At 38.7% G+C, this 27,645-nt stretch overlaps 2 protein-coding genes across 2 annotated transcripts; both read right to left on the bottom strand.

Annotated features, from left to right (window-relative positions):
* Positions 1-5,630: 5,630 nt before the first annotated feature.
* Positions 5,631-10,709, bottom strand: LOC130933653 (uncharacterized). Its single transcript, XM_057863277.1, has one exon. It carries the CDS (start codon positions 10,707-10,709, stop codon positions 5,631-5,633), a length of 5,079 nt encoding a protein of 1,692 aa, XP_057719260.1.
* A 1,001-nt stretch (positions 10,710-11,710) lies between these two features.
* LOC130933289 (probable indole-3-pyruvate monooxygenase YUCCA10) lies at positions 11,711-13,989 on the bottom strand. Its single transcript, XM_057862867.1, has 4 exons — positions 13,134-13,989; positions 12,659-12,892; positions 12,086-12,211; positions 11,711-12,000 (listed from the first exon to the last, which is right to left on the bottom strand). The coding sequence occupies exons 1-4, from the start codon at positions 13,746-13,748 to the stop codon at positions 11,830-11,832; spliced, it is 1,146 nt and encodes a 381-aa protein (XP_057718850.1). The 5' UTR covers positions 13,749-13,989; the 3' UTR covers positions 11,711-11,829.
* Positions 13,990-27,645: the final 13,656 nt, after the last annotated feature.

Below are 27,645 nucleotides of genomic sequence, written 5' to 3'. Positions count from 1 at the left end.
GATAAAAACAGATAGTAAAATTTTGAAATATTATCATAAAATCACTAAACTCAAAAATTTAAATTGATAGAAAAAAATGAATGATTATATCTCTAATACTCTTCGTAAAATAAGAGTTTCTTTTAGATTTATTTTATTTTGTATAAGTCTTCTTTTCTTTTTTTATTTGTCTTATACTCTTTTTTTACTTTTAGAATTTATCAAGGATTAAATTTTAAACGTTTCGAATATAGAATTTTAATATCATATCATAAAATTACTCAACCCTAAAACTTAAACTAATAAAAAGAGGCAATATAAATAGTTATATCTCTAATAAATATAGTTTATAATAAAAATATAGATTCAAAATTTTAGATCTTTCAACATCTTATTATTTTGAGAACTTTTTTTAACATTACTCATGAAAATTGAAAGTATGTTTTGATTTTAGTGGACTATATATAGTCATGAACTCATGATATAATACTCCAATAAAAACTTCAGTATACCATCACTTACAGGACTATTTATTACAAATAGAAAAAGTCTAGGGGCAGTAATTTTATTGTATTTTGTCCAGCATGTAACCAGCAGAGAAAGGTTAGTCATTAGATGAAATTTCACACCAATCTCACACCATTAAATCATTATTGATGACTAGTTGATAGCTACAAATCACAAATGTTACTGGCCCCTAGCATTGCTCTTAAAGATAAAGATTATCTGAAGTGAGGATGATGTCAGTAAAAAAAATAAAAGTTTAATTATCATTAAATGAATATAATGAAACTCACACATAATTATAGTATACAAGTTAAAAAATTAATGATAATTATTCTTCTTTTATTTTATCAAAATTTTCATCTAAAAAATATCATTTTCCATTTATTAAAAACAAACATCACTAATTAATAGTAAGTGGGTAGGTATAGTGCCATAATAACACTAAACGTCTAAACCCATCATGTGGCTTATGTTAATAATGTACTATTCATAATTTGAATACAAACTAAAACGAATAAGTTTTTGCTAAATATTACTACTCAGTACACATGCAGTTATTAAGGCGCTAGCAAAAAGGAAAAGCAACCATTTTAATTTTGCATTTGATGTGATGAAATGGTTGAGCTATATTTTCAACTCATTAGTTCTCTCCTTTAATTGGTTACGTTGGTTGGTTTGCCTTCTTCTGTTACGTTTAATCCAACTAAGAAATCAATTAATGCAAATTCAATAATGGAGTTGAATTTGTTTAGACTTTCTATGGCTTTTGTAGTTTTGTTGTATATCTACACATTCATTTTACAAATTGTAGCACATACATTTTTTAGACAACAGCATAAAGAGTATTGACTAATTAAAATGATGGTTTTTTAATTCAATACATGTTAATTAGTTTAATTTTCATTCATTTAATACATGATATAACTATAGTTCAACTCACTTAAACCATAGATAAATTAAATTAAAGTCAAGTCTTTTACTGTTAATTTCCATATTTATTGCAGTAATTCCTTTCTTTACAATTTCTTAGAGAGCTTAGGAAAGAAGAAAAGCATATAGGAGAATTAAAAAAAGGGTTTTGTTATTTTGTGGGTGTTAGAGAATATTAGTTAAACATACTATAAAAGAAAATATTGTAATATTATTTATTATAAAAATATTTTATTATATTTTCAATGTATTAAATATATCAAAAGTATTAAATTATTTTTTTATGGTATGCTTAATTAATGTCTTCAGGACATAGGATAGCAAATTTCTTTAAAAAATAAAAATATTTAGTAACAAAAAAAATAAATCTAATTTTGATACATTGTAAACCGTTTTATATATGTACATCTAATTACATAATTTCACATTAACAAAAATAACTATCTTTTACATTAATAAATAATCATTCAAACAACAATTGTGATTACACGATTTTAGATTGTCAGTATATTAAAATTAAATTAAAAATTATTAGTTAAAAATTATCAAATTTTATTATTTTTAACTTTATTTAATATATTTTATAATAAATAAATATTAAATAAAATAATTTTAAATTAATTATTTTTTATCTCTCTATTATTACCATTAAAAAAAAACACATTAGATACCGATCTAGATACGCATGTTTTAGAGAACAAATAAATGTTTTTTAAAGGCTTTAATTTGACTTAGGTGGGAAAAAAATATAATGGGATCTTTATTAATAATAAATTATTAATGCTAAAAATTTTAAATTTTTATTTTAATAAATATAAAATAAATTAATTTGATCCTTGAATTTATATATAAACTTTAATTTGATTTTTGAGATTTTAATTATTTTTATTTAATCTACAAACTTTATTAATATGTCTCACATTACTGTTTAGAACAACTTAATAAAAATAGTTGGCAAGTTTTGTAGATATTTTTTAAATTTCTGTAAAACTGTATGCCTTATGGAGTAATTATATAGAAGAGAAGAGAGTAAAAATAGATGATGAGATTAGAGGAAACGTATTAAGATAAAAAAATAAAATAAGAAAATAAAATCAAAATTAATAAAACTTAAATAATTAATTTATATTATTATAGTTTTTAATATATAAAATAATTATTTAATCTAAACTATACATCACTATTTTTAATAATTAAAATAAAAGATTCTATTTGAATTATCAAGATACCAGATCCCAAATATACCTTCTAAGAGTTCTCCATTTAAGTGTGCACCTCCCAATTGCATATATCATGCGTTAACGGGTCCGAAAGAATAATGTTCCGTCCTGTGATGACCGAGAACAATGATCCTTGGATGAACACTGGGGAACACAGTTGAACTATATGCTGTCCAAGTGTGGATTTGGGTGTGATCTCGGTCTTTTGAAACACGGCGGGGGGAGTACCTGCACAAAGCACTCCGACGCTCAAGTCAGTGAGTGAATAATTAGTGAATAAAGAGTAAATGACTAGAAGTTAATCTAGAACCTGCCCCTTGATGAATTCAAGGGGTTAGCTTTATAGGCGTTTCTGGCTTGGTAATGGGCTTAGTTAGCTCCGATATTCCCGGTTAGTGCTGTTAGGAATATCTCTGAAGTGTGGAGACGTGATTGAGTGTCTTGCTTAGTTTTGGAGATAGCTTTTTGGGAGATAGAATCTGTTCGTTCTGTTTTAGTTGTTTCCAATCTTTAAGGTCGGTTAACAGCTGTACGTAGTAGCCGATTATTGCGTGGTACACATCATAGCCCCCCAGGTCGTCTAGCGGTCCGTATAGGTCGGTAGGCGAGCTCTTTTGTCTGTCATACGTGGCTAGAAATTTTGAAAAGGGTTTTACCTGCCCCTTCGTGAGTCGTGTTGCTTTTACTGCTCATTATTGTCGTTTTGGTTTCCCACGTTTGGTTAGTGGGTGTGTATTAACTTACCCACTTTGTTAGTGGGCTTGCAATAATAGTCATTTCTTTGGTTTTGGAAATTACGCTGTGTCGCCCCCAATCCTGTTATCTTTACTATGTCTTCGAGAGGTAAGCGTTTCTTGACTCTTCTTTGACTGTTTGTCTTTCTGCATTCTTCTATGGCGGGAGAGAAATTAAAAGAAAAATTGAGAACTGTTGAGGTTAGGGAAGATGACCCATATCATTGGGTTCAGGATGATGTGAAGACGCGTTCTTCTTCCTTTATTAGCGTCGAATCGCTTTCTGATTTGAGGGGTGTGGATTTCGTTAGGGGTGGTTCTGGTGTCGTTGTCGAATTTCTGCCCTGTTCTGGTAGCGATAGGGTCTGTGAGAGAAGAGGTGACTGGGAGTATTTCTACATGTATACTCCATGCATGGTTGAACTCGGAGTGAAGTTTCCTTTCTCTTCTTTTGAGTGTAGCGTCCTTACTCAGGTCAACTGTGCTCCGTCACAGTTGCATCCAAATTCTTGGGCGTTTCTTCGCGCCTTTCAGTGTCTGATGGACTTCCTTTCCTTCCCCTGTTCTTTATCTCTGTTCTTTTCTCTTTTTCAAGCGAAGGGGGTTCATAAGGGTTTGTGGGTTTGTTTCAGTAGTTTTCCGGGTCGGTCCCTGTTTCTTCTTTATAAGTCTTCCTTCAAAAATTTCAAATCTCTTTTTGTCAAAGTCCGCTCGGCCGAAGCTGAGTATCCTTTCTATTTGGATGATGAGCTTAGTGAGAATTTCCTCTTTACTGGTGTTCTGAACCGACCCAAATCCTTGAGGCTTCTGAAAGAAGTGAGGAAGAGGAGTTTGTGATGAACTTCCTTGTTGAGAGTGTTGCTGCCGGGGAATGCTTATCTATTTCTGATATTCTGCGTTTGTATGACTTGGGTGATAGTGAGGGTTTGAGAGCGTATATAGGTAATGTTTATTATGTTTGTTGCTGTGGTTGAGCATTTGCCGAGGTTATCTATTTTTTTTTTTTGTGGCTTCTTGCAGGTGGTCGGGTTCCTCTGTTGGATCCTAACAAGCTGCAATCTTTCCTGAACAAGAAAAAGGAAAAGGGGGTTGGTTGTGTTGATGATCGGAAGGATGCTGGTGAGCAGGCTTTCTCATCTGTTGCCCATCCTGCGTCTTCGTTTAAGAGGAAAAGGGATGATCTTTCTTTGGAGGTAATTTCTGAAGGTGATCAAGAGGCTTTGGGTGGTGGTGGGCTTGCCTTTGATCGGTAGAAGAAACTCCATGGCTTTATTGCTGGCTCTGGATCACATTCCCTTTGGAGCGAGCAATTTAACTTCGCGGAGCTGTCTGAGAGGGCTTCGCAGTATCCTGGAGACATGCTTATGACTCGCCGAGTTGGTTTGGAGGCCCTTGGTAAATTCGTTCAGGTATATGTTATTTTTGCTTCTTGTTCTTTTGCTTTTTTGTGTTGTACTCATGTCACGAATGTGTCGGTAGGTGGTTGCTAGTCGCTTGCTCTGTGTTGGTCGGACTGTTGAGCGCGTTGGGGCTGAGCAGCAAGAAGCTGTGGATAAAGTTTCTATTTCAGAGAAGTCGTACACGGGTCGAATTGCTGAGTTGGAGAAGGCTGTGAAGGAAAAAGGCGATGCTGCTACTAGTGCTATGGCTAAAGCGAAGGAGGCTGAGGATGAGGTGGCTCGTTTGAGGGATCAGATTCGTTCGTTGTAGAATGAAGTTAAGGATCAGGATCAGGCCAAGGGTCGGCTTACTTCCCGTGTGCAAGAGCTAGAGGAAGCTGGGATGGAGATGTTTTCCTATGGTTTTGATCGTGCTGTGAGTCAGGTTGCTCTGTTAGCTCCTGACTTTGATTGTGACAAGCTTGATATTAGGAAAATAGTTGTAGATGGAAAATTGATTGTGGATGGTACCGTGGAGGAGCATGGTGAGAATGCTCCTTCTTAGTTTGTTTGTATTTATAACTTTTGTTGGTTGTCTGAACTTTAGACTTGTTTTGTTTTGTATGGTATTTTGCCGACGTTGGGTTCGGTTTGACAATTGTGGAATTTTGGCCGATGTTTGGCCAGTTCGATGATAGTATATTTATGATTTATAGTAATGTTGTCATTGTTAGGCTATATCTGTTCCACAATTTATCGTCTTTATTTGGAATCGCAGGGCGTCCGGCCTCGTTAAAACCCTCCTTAGGCAAAAACCCTCTCTTTGGGAAAAAAGCTCTAAGGGGGGAAAAAGAGTACCTTCATCCGCATATTGGTACAAACTAGGACATATACATTTTGAGTGAGGAGACGTTCCAGTTTCCTGGAATGGCTTTGCCTTGTAGTGTTTGGAGTTGATATGCCCCCTTGCCGAGCACTTTGGTTACACGGAAGGGGCCTTCCCAGTTTGCAGCGAGTTTGCCGTGGGCTGGAGGTCGCCTGGCCTCCTCTGTTCGTCTGAGTACGAGATCGCTTTCCTTGAATGTCCTTGGATTCACCATCTTATTGCGTTTTCTTTCCATTATTCTTTTTTGGGCCCTTTGCTTGATGGCGGCGATTTCTCTATCTTCTTTGGCTAGGTCAAGCTCGGCATTTCTGGCCCTTAGGTTCTGTTGTTCGTCGTATAGTTCGGTTCTTAACGTTGGAATTCTGACCTCGATGGGGATTAGTGCTTCTGAGCCGTAGACTAACTTGAAAGGTGTTTCGCCTGTGGTGCTATGTATTGTGGTGTTGTAACTCCACAGTACTTCGGGGATGAGTTCGGCCCATTCTCCTTTCGCGTTATCAAGCTTCTTTCTTATTGCCTGCAACACAACTCGGTTAGCAGCTTCGGCTTGCCCATTAGTTTGTGGGTGTTCCACCGAGCTAAAACGATGTTGGATATTAAAACTTTTTAGGAATGAACCGAGCTTATTGTCCGTGAATTGCCTACCATTGTATGATATTATTTCTTTTGGTATTCCAAAGCGGCAGATCATATTTTTCCAAATAAAAGATCGTACCTTTTCGGCCGTTATTTTTGCTAAGGGTTGTGCTTCTATCCATTTTGAGAAGTAGTCTATGGATACCAAGAGGAATTTTACCTGTCCTGGTGCTGTTGGGAAAGGGCCGAGGATATCCAGCCCCCATCTGTGGAAAGGCCAGCTCACCTCCATACTGTGTAATACCTCGGCTGGCTTCGTTGAGATCGCCTCGTGCTTCTGGCATTTGTCACATGTTTTGACCCTTGCTATGCAATCTCTCTTCATGGTCGGCCAGTAGTATCCTGTTCGGATTATCTTAGCGGCGAGAGCTCGTCCTCCTATGTGGTTCCCACACACTCCTTCATGGACTTCATTCATTACTTCTCGGGCCTGGTCTTGGTCTAGGCATCTCAGTAATGGCTGTGAGAAACCTCGTCTGTATAGCTCCCCTGATATTCTCGTGTAGAAGCTTGCCTTCCGTCTGAACTGTTGAGGATGAAGCTCGTTCCTGGGTATGGTGCCTGTACAGATATATTCAAGGAAAGGTCTCCTCCAATCATGGAGGTGGTTAATGCTTTCAATAGATAACAGTTCAATGCTTGGCTTTGTGAGTGTGTGTTGTGATAATGTTGATGTTTGTGTCTCCGCCCTTGTAGCGGCGAGCTTAGATAGTATGTCCGCCCTGACATTTTGTTCTCTATGTACATGTATTATGGTGAATGAATTGAAATTTGAAATTAGATCCTTTGCTATGAGCCAGTATCGCTCTAGCAAGGGATCTTTTACCTGGAATTCTCCTCGGATTTGTTGGACCACCAGGAGGGAATCGCAATGTGCCGTTAAGTTCGTCGCTTTGTGGCTTAGGGCGAGCTTGAGTCCCGCTATCAGGGCTTCATACTCGGCCTGATTGTTACTTGCCGAGAAGTGAAACTGGAGAGCCTGCTCGGCTACCACCTTATTTCCCTCTTTTAAGATTATACCAGCCCCGCTCCCTTCTCGGCTTGATGCCCCGTCCACATGTAACTCCCATGTTTCAATGTGTTTGTCTGAGGTCATTTCCGTGATAAAGTCGGCGAGAATTTGTGCTTTGAGGGCCGATCTGGTCTGAAACTGAATATCAAACTCCGAGAGTTCAACCGACCATTTGGTCAATCGTCCTGCCAGCTCAGGTTTTGTTAATATTTGCCTTAATGGGTGATTCGTTCTTACTACTATTGTGTGGCTTTGGAAGTAAGGTCTTAGCCTCCTTGCCGTGACCACGAGTGCAAGGGCGAGCTGCTCTATCTTAGGGTACCTTTGCTCTGTTGGTTGCATTACTCTGCTGACGAAGTACACTGGCTGTTGAATCCTTCCTGTCTCAACGACGAGAGCCGAGCTTATGGAATGATTGGAAACAGATAGGTATAGGTACAGTGGCTTGCCGACTTCAGGTCTTTGTAGAACGGGAGGTGATGATAGAAGGGTCTTAAGTTCGGCGAACGCCGTCTCGCACTCGGGTGTCCATTGGAACTGTTTGTTTTTTAAGATCGTCTGGAAGAATAGATGTGACCGAGTTGATACCGCGGGTAAGAATCGGGAGAGGGCGGCTATCCTTCCTGCTAGTTGCTGTACTTCCTTTATTGTCTTGGGGCTTGTCATGTTGAGTATAGCCTTGCATTTCTCAGGGTTTGCTTCGATTCCTCTGGAAGTCAACATGAAGCCTAGGAACTTTCCTCCTTGTACTCCAAAGGCGCATTTCTCTGGATTCAATCTCATATTGTATGTCCGGATCTGTTCAAATATTTCCTTGAGGTCGTCGCAGTGTGACCGATCTTTAGTTGACTTGGCGACCATATCATCCACATAGATCTCGATGTTCCGACCTATTTGGTGTCGGAATACTTTGTCCATCAGGCGCTGGTAGGTTGCACCTGCATTCTTTAGGCCAAACGGCATAACTCTATAACAGAAATTACCATGTTCAGTTATAAATGCTGTTTTGCTTTGGTCTTCTGGGTGCATTAGAATCTGGTTGTACCCAGAGTATGCATCCATGAAGCTCAAGCTGTTAAAACCTGAGGCGTTGTCCACAAGTTTATCAATGCATGGTAGGGGGTAAGCGTCCTTAGGACATGCTTTGTTCAAATCTGAAAAGTCGACGCACATGCGCCACTTACCTGAGCTTTTCCTTACCATTACCACGTTTGAGAGCCATGTGGTGAAGCGGATTTCCTTAATGAAGTTAGCTTTGAGGAGTTTCTCCGTTTCTTCTAAGGCCGCCTTTGACTTCTCGTTGCCGAGGTTTCGCTTCTTCTGGGCTATAGGTCGGCTTGTCTTGTTCGTGGCTAGCCTGTGGCAGATGATATCTGGGCTAATGCCAGGCATATCCGCCGGGGTCCAAGCGAATAAGTCGGCGTATTCTTGTAATAATTTGATCAGTTCCGATCTTTGCTGACCTCTTAGTGCTTGGCCGATGTAGGTTACCTGTCCCGGCACCTTTGTTAGCTGGATTTCGTGTAGCTCATCTGCCGGCTGAGGTCTTTCCTGCGCATCCCCTCGAGGGTCAAGCTCGGCCAAAGACAAGATTTCTGAGCCATTTATTGAATGGACCTCCCCTTGTTTCCGGTTTACGTCCGATCTTTTTAAGCTAGCGTTGTAGCATTGCCGAGCTTGTTGTCGATCAGAGTGCATTGTCGCTATTTTGTTATCCTGCGCCTGAAACTTAACACACAGATGGTAAGTAGATACGACTGCCCTGAACATATTCAGAGCAGGCCGTCCGAGGATAATATTGTAGGGACTGGGACAGTCAACTATCAGGTATTGTATGTCTAAGGTTTTTGATAATGGATTGTTTCCCATCGTCGTCCTTAGCCATATGTACCCCTTGATTGGTACTCTCTCGCCAGAGAATCCTACTAATTCTCCGGATGAGGGCTGTATTAGTTTTTCAGATAGATTCATTTTTAAGAAAGTAGAATGGAAAAGAACATCGGCACTACTACCTGGATCCAAAAGGACTTTTCTTACCATAAGGTCACCTGTCTGAATAGAAATTACTACTGGGTCGTCTGTGTGAGGAGCGGCTGAGCATATATCAGCTTGGTTGAAAGTGATTTCTAAATCCTGAATATCTTTGTTGTTTGGTGGTGTCGTTCCTTCGATTGCTAACATCGCACGGTAGCTCCGCTTTCGTGCCGAGCTTGTTTTGCCGCCGCCAGCGAATCCTCCGGATATGCAGTTTATTATCCCCTTGGGTGGATTGTTGTTCGACCATTTGTTGGTTTCTTTGCTGACCGAGGTTTGATGATGTTCTTCTTTGTTACTTTCCCTGTGTTTTCCGCCCTCGATGTATTTGTCCAAGAGGCCCTGTCGTGCTAATCTTTCCAAGAGATCTTTGGCTATCACGCATTCGTCAGTGGTGTGACCATATTTCTGGTGGAAGGCACAGTGCTTGCTTTTGTCAACGAATCGCTGATCTTGATAGCTCCATGCTCTGGTCGGTGGCTTTATAATCTTGGCGTTCAGTATCTCCTTGATTATCTTCTCTCTCTTCGTATTGAATCTGGTGTAGTTATCGAATTTCGGAGTAAGCTTGAATGGTTTGCCGAGGTCTCTGGCGTTCACCGATCTGGAGGGCCTGTCGTCCTCCTTTCTTGGTCTCCTTTCGGATTTGTCGGCCTCTCGAAGTTCTTCGATCTCCATTTGTCCGGCTGCCCTTTCTCGGAATTCGTCCAGTGTTTTTGGCTTGGTAACCGCGATTATTTCTCTGAATTTTCCGGGCCTGAGTCCGGCTTTAAGGGCGTGTAGGTGGACGGCAGGATTTAAGTCGGGTATTTCCATGGTGGCATCTGTGAACCTTGTAATGTAATCTTTTAAACTTTCCTGCGGGCCCTGGCGGATGGTGCTTAGATAGTGTGATCCATGTACATAGATCCGAGCTGCTGCAAAATAGTCGATGAATGACCTAGCTAGATCTTCGAAGGAAGCGATTGATCCTGCAGACAATTTTGAGAACCAAAGTAGGGCGGCCCCGTCTAGATAGGTAGGGAAAGCTCTGCAAAGCACAGGATCATTATTAGGTCCGTTAAAAAACATCATAGATTGAAATTTCTTAATGTGAGCCCGGGGGTCACCAATCCCCTTATATGGCTCAAGAGAGGAAGGAAGCGTGAAATTTTTTGGCATCTGAAAGTTCGTAATCTCTTCAGAAAACGGGTTGTCCAAGGTCAGCTTTTCCTTGGGTGGGTTGACACCTATAAGCTCGGCCCCTCCTTGAGTGGAATCTTTGGAGTTGCCTTCCTCTTTTTTGTTGCGCTGAGTGGATAGCTCGGCTAGTCTCTTGACTTCCGCTTGCAGTTCTGCCATCTGGGCCATAAGTTCGGCCTGACTAAGTATTTGAACTCCGTTGTCGGCCATGTCGTGAGCCTGATGAACCCTGCGCAGAAGAAGAAAATAAAGAAAAAAGTAGTGATAATGGTGGGGATTAGCTTTCGGGCCCCACGGTGGGCGCCAAATGTTCCGTCCTGTGATGACCGAGAACAATGATCCTTGGACGAACACTGGGGAACACAGTTGAACTATATGCTGTCCAAGTGTGGATTTAGGTGTGATCTCGGTCTTCTGAAACACGGCGGGGGGAGTACCTGCACAAAGCACTCCGACGCTCAAGTCAGTGAGTGAATAATTAGTGAATAAAGAGTAAATGACTAGAAGTTAATCTAGAACCTGCCCCTTGATGAATTCAAGGGGTTAGCTTTATAGGCGTTTCTGGCTTGGTAATGGGCTTAGTTAGCTCCGATATTCCCGGTTAGTGCTGTTAGGAATATCTCTGAAGTGTGGAGACGTGATTGAGTGTCTTGCTTAGTTTTGGAGATAGCTTTTTGGGAGATAGAATCTGTTCGTTCTGTTTTAGTTGTTTCCGATCTTTAAGGTCGGTTAACAGCTGTACGTAGTAGCCGATTATTGCGTGGTACACATCAAATAATATACCCTCAATTTTGCGTGAAGTTCTGGAAGAACTATCTTAAATCATTTTTGGAGTTCATAATTTCCGGTAATTTCCAAGTTTTTTTTTTTTGGTATTAAAAGTAGTTATTTTCAATATACATTTGGTGAGAAGAGAATAATCTCATTTGAGTCATTTCTTTTGGGTCGGGATCCCGGGCTACATCTAGCCCAGACCCAAAAGCAGAAAACTTGTTCGTTACCCGACCCGATGTTCAATTCAATTTGGTCTACTAAAGTTCACTGATGGGCCAATCCAAGAAAATAGTTCATATGATGGGCTTCTATGCGATTTTGTTGTATGTAAAAACATGCTTCATATAGTGACAAAAATATTGCATCATAGCTTTGACCAAAAACATATTCTTCATAGTTTGACACTAACATAGTAAAATTTGAATAAAAGTTCAAACTTCAAAGTAACCATACAGGCCAAGAATAGTTTCTACGTAGTGTCTTTGGGCGTTTTGCCCCTTTGTTTATCACAAAAAAAGGTAACCATACAGGCCAAGAAAACATTAAGAGTTACAAGTTAATTGAGAAGTGAGGCAATATCATTTGCTACATTTTGAGCATCACTGTTAGCTCCAAAGAATCCTTTCTGTGCAAGTCCAACGCAGTATAAATTGTTCTTACCCTTCCAGTAATTTGAACAATTACTTGCCTTAACTAAACCATTCTCATTCAGAAGATCATCACCCCCCTGTAGGTAGTTCATATAACCATGTGACGATTTATATATATAAGTTTAGATATGTTAAATGTGAAGTATTTAATTTGTCCTGTACCTTGAGCCACCTTTGTGTTGATCTATTGAAGCCAGTGCAGAATATGATCGAATCAAATGAGTGACACTTGCCATCTTTAAACAATACTTCGTTACCTCTAACTTTCTCTATTTCTGCCGATAACACCTGAATGGCAACATTATATATCATACAATATACACTAAACTAATATAACATACGACGATAATTGATAGATAAAGACAACACATTACTAAGTATTGTTATTTAATATAGTATGCCTGGACATTTTGAGTTGTAAGGACCAGACAAAGACCTATACGCTTTTAGTTCTTGTTCTTTTATTGTATATGTTGTATTCTACCTCCTACATAGGTATTTTTTTAATCTAATTATACCATTACCCGTTCCTAGGACATAACATCATGCACAAAAATGGATGATTCTAATATGTTTATATTTATGTGGATATCATACTTATCATCTTTTAAAAAGTGTTTAATATTTTTAAAAAAATGTGTCTAAAAATATTATTAAAATATAAAAAAATATGATTTTAATTTTAACAACACTTATTAATAGGGACCGAAATTACCATAAAAAATATGAATATACCTGAATCTCTCCATGCTTGATTTTCTTGATAGTTCCCAAGTCAATGATAGGAAACTTGCCATACTTGATTTTCATGGTGAAAGGTCCTTCACTTGGCCAAGGTAACCCATACTTGCTCAGATCCCCGTACACTATCCTACTCACTATAACAAGCAGCTTCTCCACTGTGCTTAGGGACAAATACTTCAACAACATCCCTGAATAATACATCATATTCCTTGATAGAATATGAACCTACATAATAATACAAACAAAAAACAATTTAACATTAATCTGCAAAACAGAGCTAGAAACCACAAAATACATTGAAACTATATAAATATTTCCATACACATATTAATGGCTTGAAAAATAGGTGAAAGCATGTGTTTTTGTATGAAGTAGTTATTAGTTAAAAACAGGTAATCATTTAAGGATTTTCAACAATTAACTTCACAAATAAACAGTTGTCGAGAAAGCACCGGAAACTACCTACCGGGCTTCGAACAATGATGGAAGGTTTGGCACCGAAATTGGACAAATCCAAAGCAATCTCCATGCCAGAATTACCAGAACCAACAACAAGAACATGTTCATCTTTGAACTCCTTCCCATTCTTGTATCCTGTGGAGTGCATCACTTTCCCTTTGAAACTCTCCAAACCTTCAACCCGAGGGACACGTGGCTCGGCAGTCTCCCCAGTAGCCACCACCAAGAACCTTCCAGAATACTCTTCAACCTCACCGGAGCTTCTATTCTTAGCCTTCACCTTCCACTTCCGATCCACCTCATCAAACTCCGCAAGCTCCACAGATCTGTGGTACAAAGGGTTGATGTTGAAGTGCTTCACATATGAGTCTAAATACTCAATGAAGAGCTTCTTAGGAACATAGCGAGGGTAGGAATCAGGGAATGGAAGAAAGGGAAGCTCACACACTTTTTTTCCAAGGTGAAGGTGAAGACGGTCATAGGTGTATTTTTGCCATAAGGAAGCAAAACAATCTTCTCTTTCGAGAAGAGTGAATGGTACTGATTTTTGTGTTAAGCATGCTGCAGCAGCTAAACCTGAAGTTCCAGCACCTACTATTATCACTTCTGCTTTTTCCACCATTCTTCTCCTTCTTCAATTTATCTATATTCTTTTTAGTTTAACTTCTTTTCTAACAAGGTGGTTATTTGCTGACTTCGAAAAACCAAGAATTCCACAATTGTGGTTGAAACGGTTGCCAAATGCCACACCAACATATAAGACATTTAAAACTTTCGGATGGAAAGTCTACGTCAAACTATTTTAAATGAATAAATCTTTTGCAGTAAAAAACTAAATAAAAAACAAACTATATATACTTTCTGGATCAGAAAATGAGGAGAGATGATGAATGAGGTGTGGATTTGGAAGAAGCTCAAATCTTGAGTTTGTCAATCTCAACCACACACACTCGAGTGCACGTGTTTATAACTAACAATTCCACGCAAACACTTTGCTTGTCTAGTAATATTGTTTCCACTTTCCAGTAACAGCATCTTGTTTTTTTTCTCTCAATTATTGTACTGACACAACCGTTATAATTTGTTTGGTTTGTTCTATTCGCTTTCACAAACTGAAAGAAAAACCCATCATTAAATTTGAATTATGAATAGGTTGTACATAGAATCATAGATAACAAATAAAAAAAATGAGACCATTGAATACACAAAAAATACATGTAGAAAAAAAAAATAATACATAACGTACTAGAGTCTAAGAATAGTAACATATATTGTATAAATAGACAAACAAAAATATCTGGAAGCCATAATTTGAGAAATATAGAAAGTCATAATTGGCTTTATTTTTATTTTATGTAATGTATTTTTTTTATTTCTATTGCTTAAGTATTACTGAAATAAATAAATAATTTTAAATATAATAAATATATAATTATAAATATTATATATATAACATTATGAATATTAAATTAAATAAAATAAAGTTATGTTATTGCCAATCTAACATTATTCTAAATATCTCTTAATCCAACTAAGAATTCAATTAATACAAATTCAATAATGGAGTTGAATTTGTTTCGACTTATTTTGGCATATATATTTCAACTTGTTTCCCACTTTTTAGCCGACAATCTTGACTTAAATGATGATTTTTATTATTCAAATCTTTAATTAGCTTCTTTGTTTCTCTTGGCAAGACAGGGAAATGGATCCCCCTCCTAGAGGTCACACCTCATCAAATAATTGAAAAGAAAATTTAATATTATATATTTAATATCAAACATTTTTTTATTATTTAATAGTCTCTTCTCGGCAAATCACAAGACCCTCAATATTTGTTTTTTTTCCTTTTTTGTCATTATACACTACTCACACACTCTTCATTCACACACACTGAGTTCTTAAATTATATCCAACTTTAACTAGAACTTGAACTCAGATGCAGTATTAAAAAGGCATATAGATATGTTATTTATATTAAGCTTTTGCTGCATCTTCTATATTTATTTAAGTAGACTAATAATTAACTTAGTTTTTTTTTATCTAATAAAGTTCAGGGCAATTTACATAAATAAATAAAGTGGGAGAGTTATTTACGTAAATGTGCAAATCTGTTTGTTGTTACGATTTTGTGCAAAAGGGTTTTATATGTAAACCGTGGCAATCCACCACGGTTTCTAAACACTCATAAATCGTGGGAGGTCACCACGGATTAGGAGCAAATAGTTTTACATGTAAACCGTGGTAGGTCACCACGGTTTACGAAGACAAATCGGTGTGCATAAACCGTGGGGAGTCACCACGGTTTATGAGGAAACAATGTTGAACGTAAAACCCGATAACCCACCGCGGTTTACGTGTATCTATATATATATGTAATCCGCTGAAGGCATGGACGGATTCATTTGCAACCTTAGGCAAAAAATTGGATTCATTGTGGTAGAGAGAATTTGGGAAAAGGTTTGGAGGCAGTGAAGGAGAAGTGGGTGGTGGGGCCAATGGAGGATGAGGATCGATTGTACCGACTAAATGGCATCGCTCACGTGGCAGGAAATATCGACGAAGAGGTTAGTAACTGTTATTGTTATTATTATTGTAATTAAATTTAATTCTAATATAGCAATTGATATGTTTGTAGGAATATTGCTAGTAAATATTTTTATCAGATTACGTTTATTTGTTTTGTGATTCTGTTTAATATTATTTACATAAATATGAATGATATTATCGGTATTGTTAGTAATGCATATTTTATTATGCTTATTTATCTTCTTAGTGTGGTTTTTAGTATTTTTGCACAATATTTTGTTATCATTATTTTATTTTATTCAAAGATTTTTTTCGTGAATTTAAATTGTTAATTTGTTGTAGTGAGTGCAGAGTTTGCTTAGCTTCAGTATTTAATACAGGATAAGAGAATCCATGAATTTAATGTGCACAGTTATCTTAGCACCAGTATTATGTATGTTGTTGTTTGTAATGGTTGTATGTTAAGGGATTTTATTACCAACGTTTTGCAGCCTAGTAGGGTTATTACAGCCGTTAGGCGGCAGCAGAATATGCCCTTACATGACCGGATTATACCGTATCTGGAGACTGCGGGGTTGTATCATCTTGCTAGGCTAAACAGTCAGTGGTTCTGGGTTGATGAGTCTCTGCTTAGCGCATTTATTGAGCGGTGGCGTCCGGAGACCCACACGTTCCATATGCCGTTTGGTGAGTGCACCATTACTCTACAGGATGTTGCGTATCAGCTGGGTTTGCCGATTAATGGTGCACCCGTTAGTGGGTGCTTGACTGAGTTTGAGAATCTGATGGAACACGGTAGACCAGCATGGGTGTGGTTCCGGGAGTTGTTCGGGGAGTTACCTCCTCAGAGTAAAGTGAAGCAGATGACAGTGTGCTACACCTGGTTCCACGAGAGGTTCCGTGTTCCTGTCCAGTACTTTGTTTGTTTATTTATGTATTGATCATGTTAGTTACGTTATGTATTGATCATGGTAGTTACGTTATGTATTCAGCATGCTAATTAGTTTATGTAATGTGCATGCTTGTTAGTGTTTATGTATTTCAGAATTATTGTTAAATATTATTTATCTTTTGACTATGTAGTGAGTGCCTGATTCAGAGTATTTCATGTGTTCATGTATGGTTTATATTATAATGCACATTATTAAAGATATCTAAAGTGGTTTAATGAAACTGATAATATAAAACGAGTTTATTATACTGAGATTTCGTTGTTGATAAAACATGTTGAAAGTGACATATTTAACCAACGACGCATTACTAACATTACTTAGACCAAGAAACAAATAAGACAGCATAGAAGAGGGTTACCCAACATGAGATCTACGCATCCCCTCCACCACTTTGTGATCGCTGGTGACAGTTCCTTCTCGTATGCCCAGGCTGACGGCATAACCCACAACGCTTCGGCTGATTCTGTTGAGACTGATCCATGCTTCCTCGGATCCTGGTTGACTTTGGACGACCTTCCTTTGCACGCCGCAGATTAGGGTCAGGAATAATGGTTGGGCCACCATATGGAGGCCACAGGCCTTCAGGAATAGGTGGGAGAAACCCATGCTTGTAAACGTTGAACACCTCAGTCATACGATACACTTCGTGAACATATGACGCCCAGTTGAGCCGGGAGTAGGCGCAACAGGCAATGGCGTGGCAACATGGATAATGCAGCGCCTGGAAGTGCCCACAGTCGCATCGGTGATCTTTAAGGGAAACTCTATAGCTACCAAGAGAGAACGTCCCCGTTGGTGTTGTCTCAGCCACGGTGTACTCGGATTGATGCCTGTCGTATAATGTCACAGTAAAGCACCTGGAGTCTCTAAGGTTCCGATCAATAGCCTTGACCAATGCCTGACAGAATTCATGGCCGGATCCGAGTTGTGCCTCTGCTGTCTGTCTCCGGACCACAAATAGCTGAGCAAGCCTCCCGTAGGTTGACTTAACCAATGATGTGACAGGGAGGTTGCGAGTACCCTTTAGCACGGAGTTCACACATTCACTGATGTTTGTGGTCATGTGCCCGAACCGTCGACCAGCATCCTCATGTTGGGTCCATTTGTCATACTCCATACGGTTGGCCCAGTCACACATTGCTGGATTCTCAGTCCGCATGATGTCGAACCAGTAGTAAAACTCACCCTCAGTCTTGGCGTAGGCAGCATTGACCAGTAACCTCCTTGAGTCCTTACCTTTGAACGTTAGGGCGAAATTCGCTGCCACATGCCTTATACAGTAGGCCCGGAATGCACGAGGAGGCAGCCATCCATTCTCAGGTGCCTCAAGGGCCGCCTTGATCCCATTATGCCTGTCTGAGATAACTAGGATACCCTCCTGAGGAGTCACATGCTCTCGTAGGTTGGACAAGAAGAATGACCACGACTTTGCATTTTCCCCCTCTACAAGGGCGAAAGCTATCGGCAGGATGTTCGAGTTTTCGTCCTGAGCTATCGCCAACAGGAGCGTCCCTCCATACTTCCCATACAAGTGGGTACCATCAATACTGACGAGTGGCTTGCAATGCCGGAATGCCTCGATATAGGGTGGAAATGTCCAGAAAAGTTGGTGAAAGTACACCGTCGACTCATCAATGGTGGACGAAATTGTGATCACTGTTCTTTGATCTGATTCATTGTAATTGGATTTATTCAATAATTGTCCTTATTTGAAGTCACAACTCCGTTCAACTAACCAGCAAGTGTACTGGGTCGTCCAAGTAATAACCTTACGTGAGTAAGGGTCGAATCCACAGAGATTGTTGGTATGAAGCAAGCTATGGTCACCTTGCAGATCTCAGTTAGGGAGAATAAAATAGGATTATGGGGTTAAATAAAATAGAAAGAAGTTAATTAAAAAGGGATAGAAATACTTATGTAGATTCATAAGTGGGAATTTCAGATAAGCGGAATGGAGATGCTGTAGAGCTCTCGGACGCCTGCCTTCCTACTGCTCCTACTCAATCCTTCTTACTCCTTTCCATGGCAAGCTTTGTATAGGGGTTCACTATCAGCTGTGGCTACTTTCATTCCTCTCGGGGAAATAACCTGTACGGCTGTCACTCGCACAGCTAACCAGTCTGGAGGCATCACCCATGGTTGATAGCTACATCCCATCCTCGCAGTGAAAGCTAATGCACGCACTCTGTCACAGTACGGCCAATCACCGGTTGGTTCCCGCTCCTACTGGAATAGAATCCCTCTTTTGCGTTTGTCACTAACGCCCAGCAGGTTAAAGTTTGAAGCACGTCACAGTCATTCATGAACGGAATCCTACTCGGAATACCACAGACAAGGTGAGACTTTCCGGATTCCCAGGATCCTACTCGGAACACCACAGACAAGGTTGGACTTTCCGGATCCAGATGAATGCCGCCATCTATCTAGCTTATACCACGAAGATTCTGTTGGAGAATCTAAGAGATACACATTCAAGCTTTGTTGCATGTAGAACGGAAGTGGTTGTCAATCACGCGCGTTCATCAGTGAGAATAATAATGAGGGTTATCTAACTCATCATCATTCATCATGTTCTTGAGTACGAATGAATATCTTGGAATAAGAATAAGATAGAGCATTGAATAAAAGAAAATAGAACTTCATTAATCTTTGAGGTACAGCAGAGCTCCACACCCTTAATCTATGGTGTGCAGAAACTCCACCGTTGAAAATACATAAGCAAAAGAAGGTTCAGGCATGGCCGAATGGCCAGCCCTCTCCATGATCAAGTGACCGAATGAATAAAGAGTTTAAAGTGGTCAAAAGATGTCTAATACAATAGATAAATGTCCTATATATACTAGACTAGCTACTAGGGTTTACATGAGTAAGTAATTGATGCATAAATCCACTTCCGGGGCCCACTTGGTGTGTGCTTGGGCTAAGCTTGATCTATCCACGAGCTGAGGCTTCTCTTGGAGTTGAATTTCGAGTTATGATGTGCTTTGGGCGTTCAACTCCGGATTATGACGTTTTTCTGGCGTTTAACTCCAGAAAGGAGCGTGTACTTGGCGTTCAACGCCAAGTTGCGTCGTCATTCTTCGAATAAAGTATGGACTATTATATATTGCTGGAAAGCCCTGGATGTCTACTTTCCAACGCCGTTGAGAGCGCGCCATTTAGAGTTCTGTAGCTCCAGAAAATCCATTTCGAGTGCAGGGAGGTCAGAATCCAGCAGCATCAGCAGTCCTTTTGTCAGCCTTTTTCAGAGTTTTGCTCAAATCCCTCAATTTCAGTTAGAATTTACCTGAAATCATAGAAAAACACACAAACTCATAGTAAAGTCCAGAAATGTGAATTTAACATAAAAACTAATGAAAACATCCCTAAAAGTAGCTCAAACTTACTAAAAACTATATAAAAACAATGCCAAAAAGCGTATAAATTATCCGCTCATCACAACACCAAACTTAAATTGTTGCTTGTCCCCAAGCAACTGAAATCAAATAGGATAAAAAGAAGAGAATATACTATAAAGTCCAAAATATCAATGAATATTAATTTAATTACATGAGCGGGACTTGTAGCTTTTTGTTTCTGAACAGTTTTGGCATCTCACTTTTTTCTTTGAAATTCAGAGTGATTGGCATCTCTAGGAACTTAGAATTTTGGATAGTGTTATTGACTTTCCTAGTTAAGCATGTTGATTCTTGAACACAGCTACTTATGAGTCTTGGCTGTGGCCCTAAGCACTTTGTCTTCCAGTATTACCACCGGATACACAAATGCCACAGACACATAACTGGGTGAACCTTTTCAGATTGTGACTTAGCTTTGCTAAAGTCCCCAGTTAGTGGTGTCCAGAGCTCTTAAGCACACTCTTTTGCCTTGGATCACGACTTTAACCACTCAGTCTCAAGCTTTTCACTTGGACCTTCATGACACAAGCACATGGTTAGGGACAGCTTGGTTTAGCCGCTTAGGCCTGGATTTAATTTCCTTGGGCCCTCCTATCCATTGATGCTCAAAGCCTTGGATCCTTTTTACCCTTGCCTTTTGGTTTTAAGGGTTATTGGCTTTTTCTACTGCTTCTTCTTTTTCTATATACTCTTTTTAGATCCCCTTTTTTTTTCACTGCTTTTTCTTGCTTCAAGAATCAATTTCATGATGTTTTTCAGATCATCAATAACATTTCTCTTTGTTCATCATTCTTTCAAGAGCCAACAATTTTAACACTCATAAACAACAATATCCAAAGACATATGCACTGTTCATTCATTCATTCAGAAAATAAAAGCATTGTCACCACATCAATATAATTAAACTAAATTCAATAATAATTTCGAAAATTATGTACTTCTTGTTCTTTTGAATTAAAACATTTTTCTTTTAAGAGAGGTGAAGGACTAATGGATTTTATTCATAGTTTTAAGGCATGGTTACATACTAATGATCATGAAGACACAAAACATAGATAAACACCATAATTAAAAACCGAAAACAGAAAGAAATAAAGAACAAGGAATGAATCCACCTCTAGTGGCGTCTTCTTCTTGAAGGACCAATGATGTTCTTCAACTCTTCTATGTCCCTTCCTTGCCTTTGTTGCTCCTCCCTCATTGCTCTTTGATCTTCTCTTATTTCTTGGAGAGTGAGGGCGTGTTCATGGTGTTCCACCCTTAGTTGTTCCACATTATGGCTCAAATCTTCCAAGGAGGTATTAAGTTGCTCCCAATAGTTGTTAGGAGGAAAGTGCATTCCTTGAGGCATTTGTTGATGATGCACTTCCTCATGTTCTTCTTGGAGGCCGTGAGGAGCTTCCCTTGTTTGCTCCATTTTTTTCTTGGTAATGGGCTTGTCTTCTTCAATGGAGACATCTCCATCTATGATAACTCCAGCTGAGTAACATAGATGGCATATAAGGTGGGGGAAGGCTAGCCGTGCCATGTATGAAGGCTTGTCAGCTATTTTGTAGAGTTCATTGGAGATGACTTCATGAACCTCTACTTCTTCACCAATCATGATGCTATGAACCATGATGGCCCGATCCACAGTAACTTCAGATTGGTTGCTTGTGGGGATGATGGATCTTTGAATGAACTCCAACCATCCTCTAGCTACAGGCTTGAGGTCCAGTCTTCTTAGTTGGACTGGCTTGCCTTTGGAGTCTACTCTCCATTGGGCGCCTTCCACACATATGTCCATAAGGACTTGGTCCAACCTTTGGTTAAAGTTGACCCTTCTTGTGTAGGGGCGTTCATCACCTTGCATCATGGGTAAGTGAAACGCCAACCTCACATTTTCCGGACTAAAATCCAAGTATTTCCCCCTAACCATTGTGAGATAATTCTTTGGGCTTGGGTTCATACTTTGGTCATGGTTTCTAGTTATCCATGCATTGGCATAGAACTCTTGAACCATGAGAATTCCGACTTGTTGCATGGGGTTGGCTAAGACTTCCCAACCTCTTTTTTGAATTTCATGTCGGATCTCCGGATACTCATTCTTTTTGAGCTTGAAAGGGACCTCAGGGATCACTTTCTTCTTTGCCACAACATCATAGAAGTGGTCTTGGTGGCTTTTGGAGATGAATCTCTCCTTCTCCCATGACTCGGAAGTGGAAGCTTTTGCTTTCCCTTTCCCTTTTCTTGAGGAAATTCCGGTCTTGGGTGCCATTGATGGTGAATGAAAATCAAAAAGCTTAGGCTTTTTACCACACCAAACTTAAAATTTGCTTGTCCCCAAGCAAAAAGAAAAGAAGAGTAGAAGAAGAAGAAGAAAATATGGAGAGAGGGAGAAGAGAGGGTTCGGTTATGTGGGAGAATGTGGGTTTGTGTTGTGTGAAAATGTAAAAGAAAAGAAGGGTATTTATAGGGAGGGGGGAGGGTATCGGTTCGGCCATGTTGGGTGGGAAAGGGTGGGAAATTGAATTTGAAAGTAGTGGGGGTAGGTGGGGTGTATGGGGAAGAGGGGTTGATGTGAATGGTGAATGGGGTAATTGGGAAGAGGAATTGAGGTGATAGGTGAAGGTTTTTGGGAAGTGTGACATTGAGAATGAGATTTGGATTAGAAGAGTGTGATTAGGATTAAAAGGAATGTGGTAGGTGGGGATCCTGTGGGGTCCACAGATCCTGAGGTGAGGATCCTGTGGGGTCCACAGATCCTGAGGTGAAAACAAATACCATTCTTTCACCATATAGGCATGTAACATGCCTTGATGCATCATTCTGGCGTTCAAACGCCCATTGATGCTAGTTCTGGGCGTTAAACGCCCATGTTATGCACGTTTCTGGCGTTGAACGCCAGTTTCATGCTTGTTTCTGGCGTTCAGCGCCAGATTGTCCTCTGTGTGCGCATCCTGGCGTTAAACGCCAGGTTGTTGCTTGTTTTGGGCGTTCAACGCCAGAAAGATGCTCTGTTCTGGCGTTGAACGCCAGAAAGATGCTCCTTCTGGGCGTTGAACGCCAGCCCGTGCGCCTCCAGGGTGAAAAATTTTTTTCTTCTGTTTTGACTCTGTTTTTAATTTTTTTTTGATTTTTTCGTGACTCCTCATGATCATGTACCTAATAAAACACAAAAATAACAAAGAAACAAAATAAAATAAAATTAGATGAATAAAATTGGGTTGCCTCCCAACAAGCGCTTCTTTAATGTCAATAGCTTGACAGTGGCTCTCATGGAGCCACAAGGTGATCAGGTCAATTTAAGTGTGGTATTCCCAACACCAAACTTAGAGTTTGGATATGGGGTTTGGACACCAAACTTAGAGTTTGGTTGTGGCCTCACAACACCAAACTTAGAGTTTGACTGTGTGGGCTCTTCTTGACTCTGAACTGAGAGAAGCTCTTCATGCTTACTCTCTTTTGTCATAGAGGGATGGCCATGTGCTTGAAACACAAGGTAGTCCCCATTCAATTGAAGGACTAACTCACCTCTGTTGACATCTATCACAGCTCCTGCTGTGGCTAGGAAAGGTCTTCCTAGGATGATGCATTCATCATCTTCCTTCCTAGTATCTAGGATTATGAAATCAGTAGGGATGTAAAGGCCTTCAACCTTTACTAGCACGTCCTCTACTAATCCATAAGCTTGTCTCACTGACTTGTCTGCCAGTTGTAATGAGAACAAGGCAGGTTGTACCTCAATGATTCCCAGCTTCTCCATCACAGAGAGTGGCATAAGATTTATTCCTGACCCCAGATCACATAGAGCCTTTTCAAAGCTCATGGTGCCAATGGTACAAGGTATTAAGAACTTGCCAGGATCTTGTTTCTTTTGAGGTAGAGTTTGCTGAATCCAAGTGTCTAGTTCACTAATGAGTAAGGGAGGTTTACTTTCCCAAGTCTCATTACCAAATAGTTTGGCATTCAGCTTCATGATAGCTCCTAAATATAGAGCAGCTTGCTCTCCAATCACATCTTCATCCTCTTCCGAGGATGAATATTCTTCAGAGCTCATGAATGGCAGAAGGAGGTTTAATGGAATCTCTATGGTCTCTAGATGAGCCTCAGATTCCTTTGGATCCTTAATAGGAAACTCCTTCTTGCTTAAGGGACGTCCCAGGAGGTATTCCTCACTAGGATTTTCGTCCTCCTCCTCCTTGGTGCATTTGGCCTCTTTGATTATATCAATGGCCTTGCACTCTCCTTTTGGATTCTCTTCTGTATTGCTTGGGAGAATACTGGGAGGAGTTTCAATAACTTTCTTACTCAGCTGGCCCACTTGTGCTTCCAGATTTCTAATGGAAGATCTGGTTTCATTCATGAAACTGAAAGTGGCCTTTGACAGATCAGAGACTATGTTGGCTAAATTAGAATTGTTTTGTTCAGAGTTCTCTGTCTGTTGCTGAGAAGATGATGGATATGGCTTACTATTATTCAGCCTTGCACGTCCACCATTGTTAAAACCTTGATGGGGTTTTTGTTGATCCTTCCAGGAGAAATTCGGATGATTTCTCCATGATGAGTTATAGGTGTTTCCATAAGGTTCACCTAAGTAATTAACTTCTGCCATGGCAGGGTTTTCAGGATCATAAGCTTCTTCAGAAGCTACCTCTCTATTACTGTTGGATGCATGTTGCAATCCATTCAGATTCTGAGAGATCATGTTGACCTGTTGAGTCAACACTTTGTTCTGAGCCAATATGGCATTCAGAGCATCAATTTCAAGAACTCCTTTCTTCTGAGGGACCCCATTATTCACGGAATTCCTTTCAGAAGTATACATGAACTGGTTGTTTGCAACCATGTCAATGAGTTCTTGAGCCTCTTCAGGCGTTTTCTTCAGGTGAATAGATCCACCTGCAGAATGATCCAATGACATTTTCGAAAATTCAGAGAGACCATAATAGAATATATCTAATATGGTCCATTCTGAAAACATGTCAGATGGACATCTCTTGGTCAGCTGCTTATATCTTTCCCAAGCTTCATAGAGGGATTCACCATCTTTTTGTTTGAAGGTTTGAACATCCACTCTCAGCTTGCTCAGCTTTTGAGGAGGAAAGAACTTATCTAAGAATGCAGTGACAAGCTTATCCCAGGAGTCCAGGCTGTCTTTGGGTTGTGAATCCAACCATACTCTAGCTCTGTCTCTTACAGCAAAAGGGAAAAGCAAGAGTCTGTAGACTTCAGGATTAACTCCATTTGTCTTTACAGTGTCACAGATCTGCAAGAACTCAGTTAAAAACTGGTAAGGATCTTCAGATGGAAGTCCATAAAACTTGCAGTTTTGTTGCATTAAAGCAACTAGTTGAGGCTTAAGCTCAAAGTTATTGGCTCCAATGGCAGGAATGGAGATGCTTCTTCCATCAAATTTGGATGTTGGCTTAGTGAAGTCACCAAGCATTCTCCTTGCATCATTATTATTATTTTCGGCCATCACCTCTTGTGCTAATGTTTCTGAAAGGTTGTTTCTGGATTGTTGTATTTTAGCTTCTCTTAATTTTCTCTTCAGAGTCCTTTCAGGTTCTGGATCAACTTCAACAAGAGTGCCTTTGTCCCTGTTCCTGCTCATATGAAAGAAAAGGGAACACAAAAAAAAAAAAAAAGAAAGAAGGAATCCTCTATGTCACAGTATAGAGATTCCTTTATGTTAGTAGAAAAAGAAAGGGGTAGAAGAAGAAGAATGGATTCGGATTTTTGATGAAGAGGGGTGAAGAGAAGTGTTAGTAATTAAATAATTAAATAGAAGAGGAAGAGAGAAGAGAAATTTCGAAAATAATTTTGAAAAGGAGTTAGTGATTTTCGAAAATTAGAGATAAAATGTAATTAAAATTAAAACATGAAACAATTAATTAATTAAAAAGAATTTTTGAAAAAGAGGTAGGTATTTTCGAAAATTAGAGAGGGAAAAGTAGTTAGGTGGTTTTGAAAAAGATAAGAAACAAACAAAAAGTTAGTTAGTTGATTGAAAAAGATTTAAAATCAAAATTGAAAAAGATAAGAAGATAAGAGGTTAGATAAGATATTTTGAAATCAAATTTTGAAAAATATAAAATTTTAAAAAGGATAAGATAAAAAGATAAGATAAAAAGATTTAATTCAAAAAATTTTAAAATTATTTACTTTACTAACAAGAAACTACAAGATAAGATTCTAGAACTTAAAGATTGAACCTTTCTTAACAAGAAAGTAACAAACTTCAAATTTTTGAACCAATCACATTAATTGTTAGCTAATTTTCGAAAATATGATATAAAAATAAGAAAAAAATTTTTGAAAAATAATTTTTAAAAATTTTCGAAAATTATAAAGAAAATTGAAAAAGATATGATTTTTGAAAAAGATTTTGAAAAGATAAGATTTTTAAAATTGAAATTTTGACTTGACTTGTAAGAAACAACTAATTTTGAAAATTTTTTACCAAGTCAACCCAAAATTTCGAAAATTTGGAGGGAAATAAGGAAAAGATATTTTTTTGATTTTTGAATTTTTAATTATGAAAGAGAAAAACAACAAAAATACTTTATGCATGAAATTTTTAGATCAAAACAATGAATGCATGCAAGAATGCTATGAATGTCAAGATGAACACCAAGAACACTTTGAAGATCATGATGAACATCAAGAATATAATTTTGAAAAATTTTTGATGCAAAGAAAATATGCAAGACACCAAACTTAGAAATCTTTAATGCATGGAAAATATGAATGCAAAAATGCACATGAAAAACAACAAACAACACAAAAAAAAGAAATCATCAAGATCAAACAAGAAGACTTGTCAAGAACAACTTGAAGATCATGAAGGACACTTATGAATGCATGAGATTTTCGAAAAAATGCAAGAAAAATTTTAAAAGCATGCAATTGACACCAAACTTAAAAATTAACACAAGACTCAAACAAGAACACAAAGTATTTTTGATTTTTATAATTTTGTGATTTTTTTGTATTTTTATTTTAATTTTTTTCGAAAATATTTTTGAAGAAAACGAAAAAGAAAAGAAAAATTTTGAAAAAGATTTTTGAAAAGAAAATTACCTAATCTGAGCAACAAGATGAACCGTCAGTTGTCCATACTCGAACAATCCCCGGCAACGGCGCCAAAAACTTGGTGGACGAAATTGTGATCACTGTTCTTTGATCTGATTCATTGTAATTGGATTTATTCAATAATTGTCCTTATTTGAAGTCACAACTCCGTTCAACTAACCAGCAAGTGTACTGGGTCGTCCAAGTAATAACCTTACGTGAGTAAGGGTCGAATCCACAGAGATTGTTGGTATGAAGCAAGCTATGGTCACCTTGCAGATCTCAGTTAGGGAGAATAAAATAGGATTATGGGGTTAAATAAAATAGAAAGAAGTTAATTAAAAAGGGATAGAAATACTTATGTAGATTCATAGGTGGGAATTTCAGATAAGCGGAATGGAGATGCTGTAGAGCTCTCGGACGCCTGCCTTCCTACTGCTCCTACTCAATCCTTCTTACTCCTTTCCATGGCAAGCTTTGTATAGGGGTTCACTATCAGCTGTGGCTACTTTCATTCCTCTCGGGGAAATAACCTGTACGGCTGTCACTCGCACAGCTAAACAGTCTGGAGGCATCACCCATG

The sequence above is a fragment of the Arachis stenosperma genome, chromosome 6 (genome assembly GCF_014773155.1).
Source record: "Arachis stenosperma cultivar V10309 chromosome 6, arast.V10309.gnm1.PFL2, whole genome shotgun sequence".
NCBI classification, from domain to species: domain Eukaryota; kingdom Viridiplantae; phylum Streptophyta; class Magnoliopsida; order Fabales; family Fabaceae; genus Arachis; species Arachis stenosperma.
Note: the sequence above shows the minus strand (reverse complement) of the source record. Positions and strands in the feature narration are given on the sequence as shown.